Source organism: Triturus cristatus, chromosome 4_1 (genome assembly GCF_964204655.1).
Source record: "Triturus cristatus chromosome 4_1, aTriCri1.1, whole genome shotgun sequence".
Taxonomy (NCBI): domain Eukaryota; kingdom Metazoa; phylum Chordata; class Amphibia; order Caudata; family Salamandridae; genus Triturus; species Triturus cristatus.
This window is the reverse complement of record NC_140585.1, coordinates 952,576,717-952,588,829: the sequence shown is the minus strand read 5'-3', so window position 1 is coordinate 952,588,829 and position 12,113 is coordinate 952,576,717. Positions and strand designations below refer to the sequence as shown.

The 12,113-nt window shown below is 44.5% G+C and overlaps 1 protein-coding gene across 5 annotated transcripts in view; it reads left to right on the top strand.

Moving 5' to 3' along the window:
• The window catches only part of LOC146855888 (protein NEDD1-like), a 544,173-nt gene that overhangs the window by 474,804 nt on the left and 57,256 nt on the right, over nt 1-12,113 (top strand). For all 5 annotated transcript variants that reach the window (XM_085650677.1, XM_085650673.1, XM_085650675.1 and 2 more), the window contains one exon: nt 2,706-2,862. In XM_085650677.1, the coding sequence (XP_085506803.1) occupies nt 2,706-2,862 (157 nt within the window). The remainder of the gene's footprint in view (nt 1-2,705; nt 2,863-12,113) is intronic.

Below are 12,113 nucleotides of genomic sequence, written 5' to 3'. Positions count from 1 at the left end.
TAGATTGTTTAATAAAAGTTGACTCTAAATTCAAAACCAAAGAAACCATAGCATGGTCTGAAACATCAATGTTACCAATTTGAGGAGTAGTTACAGAATTAATTAATTGCCTGGAAACTAGCAATCCATTCTAGAATGGGAATTATGAAGATTGGGAAAAAAAGTAAAACTTTTTTCTGTTGGAATATGTAATTTCCAAATATCTACTAATTTAGTGGTCTGAATAAATGATTTGAAAGCAAAATACACTTTAGAAGGGTGAAATTTAGTAGGAGATACTCTATCTAATAAAGGGTCAGAAATAACCTTAAAATCACCTCCAACAATTAAAGGAACATTTTCAAACTTTAGAACCTCTGTCGTGAGAGTAGTCCAAAAAACAGGATCATCTGCAGTAGGACCATAAACATTTAGTAAAAATAAGAATGAATCAAGAACTTTAATTTTAACGAATATATATCTACCATCTGCATCTGAAATTTTACTCAAAATTTGACAGTGTAATGTTTTTGCAAAAAGAATAGCCACACCGTTTTTCTTACCATTAGCAGGAAAAGAGACAATCTTATCCACCCATTTCTTTTTCATATAATCTAAAATGTTGTCATCTATATGAGTCTCTTGAATAAAACAAATGTCAGCTTTGCAACTTCCTAAATAGTCTAAAATATTTGTACGTTTAACTGGATGGCGCAAACCTTTAACATTTAATGACACAGCTTTAAGAATATGAGAACTAGACATAGTAGAAAGGAAGAGAATGAGAAAAAGGTAGCTCCAGAACAAGCAAAAGGGAAGAAGAAAAGAAAAAACATGGAAAAAACAACAAACAGAAGACATAAATGTGAAACGCACACACGTTCTACAAGCATGACCGAAACCGCTGGAGCCCAATATAAGAAATTATCAGTAGCATGTCAGAAAAGGCATAACTGGTAAAAATCAAGTTGCAGAGCCATTAGTATCCATTGAGTGTTGAGACTGTTGATCAATAAAATGTTTCAAATCTTCAGGACGTTGAAAAGATTTCGAGAAATTATCTTTCTAAATGCGCATCGTCAATGGATCAAACAGTCCATATTTGTAGCCTAGACTTCGTAGTTGACAGCGAAGAGCCGTTCATTCCTTGCGAATTGAGACAGTTTCTTTTGGGAAATCTTGATGAATGAATATTTTATTCCCTTTTACCATCAGTGAAGGTATTTCTTGTGCTGTTTTTCTAATTAAAACCAAATTATGGTGGCGGAGGACTTTCAAGATTGTCGCGGTTTTGTGTGATGAGGGTTCCGATGGGAGGGAATCCTGTGAGCCTTATCAATTTCAAACTTTTCTGGAAATTTGAGTTGTAAAAGGCCAGGAATCGTATTTTCCAAATATAATCTACAGTTAGCTCCCTCAACATCCTCTGGTAAATTAAATATGCGAAGGTTGTATTGCCTGTTGCGATTTTCCATGTTCAACCGTAAAGAGCACATAGGTGAAATGTTTGCCACAAGTGGAGTGAAGGTGTCGATTTTTGCTTTATTATCTTGTATTTTGATTGAATTATCTGAAATGTTCATGGACAAACTGGCCATTTCTTTGCGTACGTTTTTGACTTCTGACGCAATGGTATCTGTATTTACACGAAGTGCCTGAATTTTCTCTAATATTACGGATAAGGAAGGTTCAGCTGACTCTACTGCTTTTTATTTAACAGGAGGAGGCGAAACTTGCTGTCTCCTTTTATTATTAATGGAAGCTTTATTATCCATTTTCTTAAATAAAGAATTAGATTTATAAGAGCAGAAGCAAATTATTATCAAATAAAGAGAATGCTGTGGAGATATCTTAAAAATAACTGGTGCAGCAGCTAAAATGGGCTGTGGGAGTGGCTAGGCCCAAGCCAGGCCCTCTCTTGAAAAAACACTCCGCCCCCTTGACCAAAAGCCCTGCTATACCTGAGTGTTGAGCTGGGTGCAGGGACCAGGCAGTGAAAAAACCCACTTCCGATGCCCAAAATCGCAGGATTTCACTTCACCACACAGGTAGGGACTTCATAAAAGTATCGACCTCCTATAAAATCGATTTTCCGACAGAAATCGTCGTTTAAAATTAAAAAACGGGCGAAAAACGCGTTAGAGCTCCCAGGAGGTGGCGATCTTGAATCCCGCGCTCGCGCGTCTCCTTAACTTTCGACATCTTAAGCTCCGGTGCGGGTTCTGCAATTGCTTCAAAAGTAAAGAAATAGAAGAAAAAGTTTTTTCTATTTCTTTACTTTTGACGCTATCGCGGTACCTGCGTGTCAACTTACCATGTTTAAAGCTAAAGTGCGGGAGCCACAAAGGTCTTGCATTTGTGAGAGTTTGAGCTATTGGTATTGTAAATAAACACATGAATGAAAGGTATTATCATTTACAATGCCAATAGCTCAGGCTCTCACAAATATGAGACCTATTGCAAATGTTTCTTACTCCTGTCATGCTATTTACGCAAAAAGAAATGCTTATCAGATTCTCTCTGGCACACTTTGATAATGACCTTTGTATTGTTTCATGTCGACATGTTTCAATGATGTTGGAACTCAAAAACGTATGTTGCTCTGTTGCACATATTTTTCATAGAACAAGGTAATGTTAAAAACCAGTTGTCCTTAACTTGAAGAAATTTGTCTTTATGCTTGATCACTTTAACATCTTAACATCCTCTTTTGTTATCTCTTAAAGGTCCATTGTTAGCCTTTTCGATGACTAAAGAAGTTGACAAGTCAATATCAGAAAAGTATGCAGATACCATTGAAACAGAAAATGGAAGCCCACCATTGACAGCAACGCAGATCAATATGATAAAAGACATGATTCAGGATGCGGCGGAAGATGTCAGGTAGCGCAGAAAATGTGACACCTTAAAAGCAGATTTATTGAAGGTTACTGAAATTAGAATGCACAAAGGTTTCGGGGGGAAATAACATCACTCGTATAAAGGAATCTATCTGATAGTAAGCCATGAAAAGGCTCCCAGGACCTGGTTGACTGCGAACAAAGTTCCAAAGCACTGTGGAAAATTCGTACAAGGAATTAGATTCCCGCAAGAGGAGGGATGTATGTGTCCCTGAGAGGGAGAAGCACGAGACATCACGCCCTTAAGAAATGGGTTGCCAGTGCTAGCTCTGTGCACATACTTAATGTGAGTTTTTGGAAGAGTTAAGAATTTATGTAGGGGCATAATCAGGTTAAAATAATCTCTTTGCGGATTTGGCAATTTCATTATTCCCTTGGCATTATTTCACCACCGGCTTATACCCTCTGGCATTCAGCTATTTTCCCATCTTTGCTATGATTCTGTAATCAGATTTTAGCTGCACGAAGAGTACTAATCTGCCCAGAAACAAAAACCTGGCAAATGAAACCTATCATTCTGAGGGACGGAACTGGTCAGCGTTCACCTAATCTACCACTGCTGCCACTGCCATGAGCAGCAGAGGTGCTAGTAGCATGAAAGCTGGCAGCAGCTCAATCCTTACACTAGCAGCACCCTGAGCCATGCGCAGAATGTAAGTAAGTAAGTAAAATGTATTGTTTCTGATTAATTAAAACCATTACAAAAGTTCATAGTAGCTACACATTTCATCAATTTCTGAATTTAAGAACAATCTTAAAAAGAAGAAATAGTTATAAAATAAAAGTTTAAAAGATATTAATGATTCCTTGTTTCTCTGAGCACCGACATCTGTTTTGGATTGTTTATACTTGACTAGTTTCAGGAATTTTACCAACAGTCCATTCAGATGTAAAAGTCTTGGGTCAAAGCATGCAATGACTGCTTGTCTCCGTGTGCGTATATTAAGTTCGTTGAAGGTGGTTTTCAGGAGAGCTACTCTTTCCTCTTTTAACTTTTTGCAGGAGCATATCAGATGTTCCATGTCTTCTTTCCCTGAGCCACACAGCCTACATGTAGGCCCGCAGTTCTTTCTCAGCCAGGGTTGTAAGTGGGGTATGGCTGGTAAGATTACGAGCCTATGTTTTAAAAATGCTTCTTTTGATTTCCTGCAGTAACCCAGTCCGAAATAAGCCTGTAACCCGGGCGATTTATAAGTGCTCAGTATCATCAATGCGTTGCGTCTGTGAGCAAAGGTAGCTTTATCCTCTATAAAGGAGAGTCGCTTTATGTTCTTATTTACAACACGTTTGAATTGTCCGTTCGGAAGAGAAATTTCCCATAGATCTTTTAGGCCTGTCGTTGCTAGTGACTCCTCTAAGTATTTTTATGCAAGTGCAGTGGAGCTGCCACGCAGGTTTTCCCAGAGCTGGTGATTCAGTGTGTTTTCAGGCGAGTTCTTTATTTTGTACCAGCATTTGATGTATGGTCCTCGCCTTGCGAGTAATTGCTTGGTTAAACCAAATTCTAGCCGGATTTGAGCCTGTGAGGTGTATGATGGTAGATTTAGGAGGACTCTATAAGCTTTTGAGATAGTGGTGTCCAGCAGTTTTGCGTCTGTACCTCTTAAGGCTTCGCTACCGTAAGTGATTGATGACTCGATTTTTGCTTGGGCAACACGCAGTAGTGGCAGAAGAGTTGGCCCGGACAATTTGGTTTTGAGTTGTCTGAGTGTTGTTGCAATCAGCATACCTTTCCTCTTGGTGGCCTCAAGGTGATTTGAGAAATGGCCGCCCCTGTCGACAGTAACGCCAAGATATTTATATTCAGAACAGTTCGCTATTGCCCTTGTCCCAAAGAACCAGGAGAAGGACTTTTTTTTCCCGGTTACTGTCAATGTTTTAGTTTTTTCGATGTTGACTTCAAGCAGGTTGTCCTCAGCATATCCGTGCAGTATATTGATAAGGTGTTGCAGACCTACCTTAGTGTGACTAATCAGAACCACGTCATCTGCATAGGATATGCTGGGCAGGGTTCGACCCCCCAGACGAGGGGCGTGTGCATTGCAGGCATCTAGAGCTGGTGGCAAATCGGCTGTGTATAGATTGAAGAGAGTTGGTGCTAAAACGCACCCCTGCTTGAGGCCTTTTGTTGTTGTTATACGCCTTGAAAGGTGGGTGCCATTCCCGAGCTTCACTTGGACCCATGTGTTAGAGTGCAGTTCAATCAGAAGATTTAAAAGTGGTGCAGGAATCCCCCATAGAGCTAGTTTCCTCCACAGATTTGCTCGATTGACATTGTCGAAGGCCGCTTTGAAATCCACAAAACAGAAGTGGAGACTTTGTTTGGTTTGTTTTGCTTTGTCAATAAGTAGTGATAAAGCTAAAAGATTTGTTGTTGTTCCAGCATCTCTGCAAAATCCTGCTTGGCTGGGCGGAATTAAGTTGTTCTTGGTAGCCCATTCGCGCAGCTGAATCAATAATAGCCCTGCAAAATATTTCACCTCGATATCTAGTAGAGCGATCAGGCGATAGTTTTTGGGAAGTGCTCTGTCGCCTGCTTTATATATTGGTGAGATAACTGAGCCCTTCCATGGGGCTGGGAGGCCCCCAGACAGACTGGCCGAGATGAAAAGTGGGGTCAGAGTTTCTGACTAATAATCCGGATCGTGTTTAAAGAGAGCTGGTGGGATTCCATTTGGCCCTGGCGCTCCATCTTTCCTCCCTTTGGAAATTAATTCCCTGATTGTTGCAGCGCTGATTTCAAGTGGTGCATCTTCATATAGTGTTGTTGTTTGCTGTGGGTTGGCCGCCTGAACATCCTGGCGCCTGATTGTTCCTACAGCCTGTTGATTAAAGTGGGTAGCTATAAAGAGTTCCCAGGAAGCATCTGTTACATGTGATGTTATGCCTCCATGTTTGGGATTTAGGAATTTATTCAGGGTGGACCAGAAGCGAGCCCTGTTGTTTGCTTTAATGTCTTAGTGGAGTTTAGCCCAAAAGTCGTCTTCTTTGCATCTTTTGATCTCCCATTTAAGTTTTTTAAAGTCAGCCTTTCATCTGCGAAGCTGTTGGGAAATGCCCGTGCCCCCCGGATGTGTCCTCAGCAGCCTTAGTAGTTTGTTTATGGCGTTTTTATGATGTTTCAGGGCCGATTTCTGAGCACTGGAGATCTTCCCTGTGATCATTGGGCTGTGAGACGAATGATGCTGAACTATGGTTGAATAGAGGTTCGCAAAGACGTCCGTGAAGATCTCCCATAGGGCTATAGGATTGCCCGTGGGGTATTTCAGACTGTTTAATTGAAATTTTGCTGCTGAGAGTACCTCCTTTGTGTTTGCCACTGAGGACTTAATTCTTTTAAGGTTTATTGTGTGGCAAGCTTGGAATCCTATAGGATTGGGAAGGGTTAGGTCTGGAGAAGCAAGAATGGAGACTTCCTGAGGTCGGTGGTCACTATCCCCTTTGTCTCCTAGGCTGAAGTTTAATATATGATGGAAAAATAGAAGAGATACTAAAGTGTAATCTATTGTGGAGGACATGTTACCTGAGTGAAATGAGGCGGCAGATGGTGAATCGCCTGCAAATCTTCCATTTAAAACTCTCAGCCCTAAATGCTCCATCTCTTCTAGTAGCTCCTTTCCCAATTTGGGGATTTTTCCCTGGCCATTGGTGGATTGGGTTGGAATATTCCAACAGAATGACTGAGCTTGAATGTCATTGTTTGTGGACGAGCCTAAGATATATTGGTTGAAATCCCCCGGCAGAATGGATTTAGAAGTGGTTTGCGTGGACATCAATTGGTGCAAGTAATCCAATAGAGATTTCGACTCCTGTTTTTTCTTTTTTGGATTTATGTAGGTGTTGATCACCAGCACCTCTTCTTTTTTCCCTTTGAGGTTTAATTTGATCTTAACGGTGTTTATAACTGGGGATTGATGAGTCAGTTCCAGCGCGCTGTGAATTTTTGTGATTTTAATGTAAGAGACTAAGCCGCCCGCTAGCCGGCCATATTTACTTTTCCTTGTGGCTGAGGAGTAAAAACAGGTGTAACCCTCTATTTGCACCGGGTTTTTTGACCATGTTTCCTGTAATAGGATTATGTCAAATGATTTTACATATTGAAGGAATTCGGCATCTGCAGCCTTGTTGTTTTGCCCGTTTATGTTCCATGAGCACAGTTTTAGTAGCGTAGTGTCTGAATTCGGATCTGTCCTTATCGGGTTGCCCTGTCATTGTGGATAGTTCGTGGCGTTGATCGTCCTAAAAATCCGGACGTTTTCCAAATTATCTAAGTGGGGAGCCGTTGTGCCCTCTTGATGGTTCAGCACCTGCCTCTTTAACAGTGAACGACCCTGGGCGCCCCTTAGGGCTGACGTGATCTGTGAGTTTTTAGGAGATAATCCTTCGCGGGGTCTCTCAAGCAGGGGGAACGGATATCCTGTGTTGTGGTGTAGGGCTGATTGGATCCCCCATGCTTTGAGGGTTGTCTGCGCCTCCAGAATTTTATTAGCAATTTCGGACGACCTCCAAGTTGCTTTTGTGGCTTCCAAGTTCTGTGTTTTATTGACTTTTATAAATTCTACTGAGAGAAGATCAGCTGAGCATAAATCATTTAAGGTTGGCATGGTGCTTAGGAGTCGAAGTAGATTCCCCCTATTCAAGATGTCAAATGGGCCCTTTGATTCATATTCTGGAGTGAAAACAATAATGGTGGAATTTGTGGTTTGGGGTCCCGGCTGAACTATTGGATAGTTGCCACCCAAGTAGGTTCCTCTGTTTGATATAAACTGTTGTAGGGGTCTCGGATTGGCTTCAAGAGTTGGAGGGTCGTGAGACTTGGAAGCTGAGGGGGCTTTAGGGGCTCCGTCTGAGTGGGGAGGCGGTTGAGCCCGGGGACCCAAAAGTCCAGATGTTGTGGGCTCCTCGCCCGATGATTGGGGCGAGTCGAGGATGATCGTAGATTCCGGTACTGAATCAGTACCATGTGTGAGTGGCGCCTCCTTTGGCATGTTTGATGGTAGTTGTCTGGGGAAGTTAACAGCTTTCCCATTACTAGTCCCACTAAGAACCGTAATACTTATGAGAGCCAGTGTGGCTGCTGGGCTGTGCCCGCCCTGCCCCCAGTGTTGGAGCCTCTTTATGAACTGCCGGGTTTCCCCCTATTGTGGGTTCACTTGTCTCGGTAGGAATTTGTTCTGCACTTGTGAAGAGAGCTGTGAGAGATTTTGGTTCAGATGGCTCCTGTCCAGATTCTGTCTTAAAAAGGGGATAGACCTCGGGAGAGGCTAAAGTTAGTTTTTTATTACGGCCTTTCCTTCTTTGATGACGACGCTGCTTTGCATTCTGAGTTGGATTTTGGTACTCGGAGGGTCGAAGGTGGCATTTAGGCGAAGTGCACTCTGGAGATGACAGTACAGATTTGTCAGTAGTTTTGTCTGTAGAAGGATCCTTTTTTAAGTTTTCGCGGCTAGTTTTTGTGCTGGTGCTGGTGTCCGGTCCCACTTTATAGTGCCCCTTTGGTAAACCTTCTATCAGAGTAGATTCTATTTCCGGAAGTGACGATAGTTTGTCAATAATTGGACCGCAGCTGCAGATTAACTTTGCTTCCTGCTGAGCTCTACCAATTAGAAGATTTAGTTGGCCTAATTTCTCGTCAATCCGCCCCACAAAGAGGGCCAAGGTGTCAAGAATGGTCAGTTGTAGATCCATTTTCTCGGACTGGTAATGTAGAGTGTCAACCGTTCCTTGCATTGTGTTTAAAAGAATATCCCACGTTTTAGATGCGTTGGATGTTTGGGTCCCTGGTTCAATCCCAGATAAACTTAGGAGACCTGATTTGCATATGGCTGGGTTCAAACTGGAATGGCATGGTGAGCAAAAAAACGATGGATTTAGGCCCAGATCTCTGTACTGGGGTGAATGTATGACATTGTTCTGCATTCTGTCCATCAATTGTTGTTTTTGCACTGGGGATTCCAAAAGGGCTGAAGAACTTTGTTGGTTTGTTAAGTTTGGAGGAGTTACCTCCTGATAAGAAGCCTGATTAATATGCTGATTTTCTTTGGTTTTGGCTGTAGACAGAAGTTGTTTAGCGGGGGTGACCTGAATGTCAGGAAGAATTGTATCCCCCCCCATTCCTGTTGTCCTAAATAAGAGAAGTTGGTAGAACCGTCTCGCCCTGAGTCTTGAATGATTTCCATGTCCTCCTTCAGCTGCTTGTAGTGGTCTTCTTCATGTACAATTACAGTTGCTTCTGTAGGCAGTTGAATGGTCTTAGTGGTCTCCGAAGTGTGGAGGGAGACGTTAATGGACTTAAAGAGGTCATTTAAGTTAGAGCTGCTGAGCGCCTCATACTCTTGGTTAGAAACCTTGCCTGGGCTTGACATATGGCTGAACGAGGGTTGTCTTCCCTTCTGGTTGTGTGAAGTAATTGAGGTGATTATGGGCTTTTGAGAAGACGGTAGACAGGAGGTGGACTGCCCTCCCTTGCCTTCCTTTTGCTGGGCTACTATGCTACTGGTACCCCTGTTATCGGGCGCCTTTTTGTCATTTTTTCCGCTAGTTGACAAGGGAGCTGTGGAAAGGGATGTGTTGATGGCGTGAGGGGGGACCAGTCCCTGCAGCGCTGGTGCTGGTGATTACTTGCAAGGTAGGGGAAGGAGGGGGTCCTGGAGGCCCAAGATTTTGCCACTAGATGAAAAGATAGATGAAGGTGGGTCTTTTAAAAAATGAAATTTTGATGTAATTTTTGGTTGACGAAGATGGTAGTAATGAACTCCGGCCTGGTGAGCTGAACCACTACTGGACCCTTCTGGGGATGTGAACAAGCTCCCGCTGGCTAATTTATTGTCATCAGTTCGTTTGGCCTTAGGCTTGGGCTTAGTCACAGGCTGACCTCTTTTCTTGCCCGATGTCATTCCTGTGGCTGTATCGGTATGCTCCGTATAGTGACCAGGGGCTCAGAAGTGACAGTGGATGACAAAGAGTGGATGGCTGAGAGTGGCTGGGTACTCTCTGCTGCGGTAACTGCTGCTTGGGAGAGCTTTTTGGAGCTTTTTGGAGGAACTGGAGATGCAGGGACACTGATGCGGCTCCAGCCGCTGGGATGGGCACAGACAGCTCCTGCGTGATGCCAATGCAGCCAATGTTGCCGGTGGGGAGATGCCCATGGCTCCTCCTGCCGCTGCTGAGGCACTAGTTCGCTCCCTGCTGCTGTTCCTGCCTCCTGCCTCTTGAGGGAGACTCCCCAGCGGCAGTGGGGGCACTAGTGCGGCTCCTACCGCTGCGAGGGGCACTGGCTCCTGGCTCTAGCGCGGCACCAGTGCAGTTCCCACGTCCCTCTCGGCTCCTCCTGCCGCTGCCAGGATCGGAAACTGGTTCCCGATGCGACTCCTGTCGCCGCGGGAGGGGACTGGCGCTGCCCAACCACCACTCGGGCTCCGCTCTGCACCCACTTTTTATGGGGGCTCTCACAGCCTGTTGCTCACAGTGCTCCGTTCCCGCACTCCCTAGTGTAGGGAGACTCGCGTCGCTTCTGTGGCTCTCGTAGCCCCCTGCCCCCTATCCCTTCGGGACACTCACACTGCCAATACACTCACGTGGGTCCAGACGAGGTCAGGTGGGGTCCGGCAGCCTTTCCACAGCCACTGCCCTCGCGGCTTTCCTCCGGCTTTCCTCCGCTCCACCCTGCTCCGCTGCCGCTCCTCCGCCCTCCTCCGCTCTCGCAGCGACGCCTTCTTGGTTGCGGGGGGGACCGGGACCGGGAGCCGATAGTAACGGCAACAGTAGCGGTTGGGGTAGCGGGATACACCCGCAGGCACAGGTACAGCGGTGCACAGGCTGAGCTGCTAAACCTCTGCGCAGAATGAGCTTTTGTAACTCCTGCAGGTGAGGCATGATACCCAGAAGTGGCTAGACTTGCTAAAACTCCTACAAATACTAGCAGTATGACCACAGCCATCGTCAGCCATAGTGCCACAGCACTTCGACTCACACCTGAATGCTATGTCCAATAGCAGAAGCAATTGTTTTGTCCTCATTATCAACTACAATGCATTATATGCATTTTGGCAGCCATAATGTCCTTCGGTCAATAACCTGTGTGGTGTCTTACCCTGCAGCTGCCCATTTTCCATGATTATGCATAAGTGGGGTACAAAGATGAGGATGAAGAGCAGCTCACCAGAAATGAGAGCAGGTGCATTCCCCTTTTCAGCAGTAGAGCGCTATCAAAATCTTGATAAATATTTTGGTGTTTCTAGAACACTTTTGCCAAGCTTAATAAATTTTCCAACCTACAAAAATGATAGACCTTCCTGAGTGTTCCGTGAGAGGTTTTTAGCTTCTAGATAGATTTATTCAGCAGCTGTGCAAACAGGTTGATTTTTATTTAATTTTTTACCAAATTGCAACGTGTCACATTTAAGAATTTCATGTATAAAAAGCACAACTTCCAAAAACGGAAGAAATACTTGTGGCAAAAAGGAGATATTAAAACACACTTATGTTTTAAATTATATTACACACTAGCCTGCTGGCTCGAAGTGTAGCCTGCTGATATGCTAATCGAAGAAAGGTAGTCAAGGGGCATGGAGAGACAATAACATTCCACTTAGCGCCTACTTTAAAAGCCACACTTCTTTGGCTAGAGCATTTTTGGTTAGCGTCTGCTGCGTCTGAATTCCAGCAGGTTATACAGAGTGTTTGCCAGGTTTTGAAAGTTGTAGTTACTTTTCAGGATTACTTCCTTATAGCAGCGAATGTCATTCAGGAACACGATATGCTGATGGGAATGCTTCCAGCTACCTCCTGAGTCCTGACGGCAGTGGCCCCCACGTCCTCCCTTCTGTTCCTGTCTCCTGCGTCGTGTGTCATTATGTCACATTTAGCTGCTCCGCGGGGAGCCTGTCAGAGGCGTCGAACAAAGCGCCTACCTGCTCGTGTGTAGACGCTAGTGACAGACCACGTGTTTCCAGATTGCCGCTCGCTGCAACCGACTTTGGGATATTTTGGAGCTGGTCTCTACCCTGCTTGTGCTTACCGACCTGAGGGGACGCTGCATTGTCTGTGGAAGGGCCGTTGCGGAGGCTTCTGATTCCGCCCCCATCGATTACATCACTCCTCGCGTCCCCCGCTTCGCGGGTGCTGCTCGCTGCAACTGACTTTGGGATATTTTGGAGCTGGTCTCTACCCTGCTTGTGCTTACCGACCTGAGGGGACGCTGCATTGTCTGTGGAAGGGCCGTTGTGGAGGCTT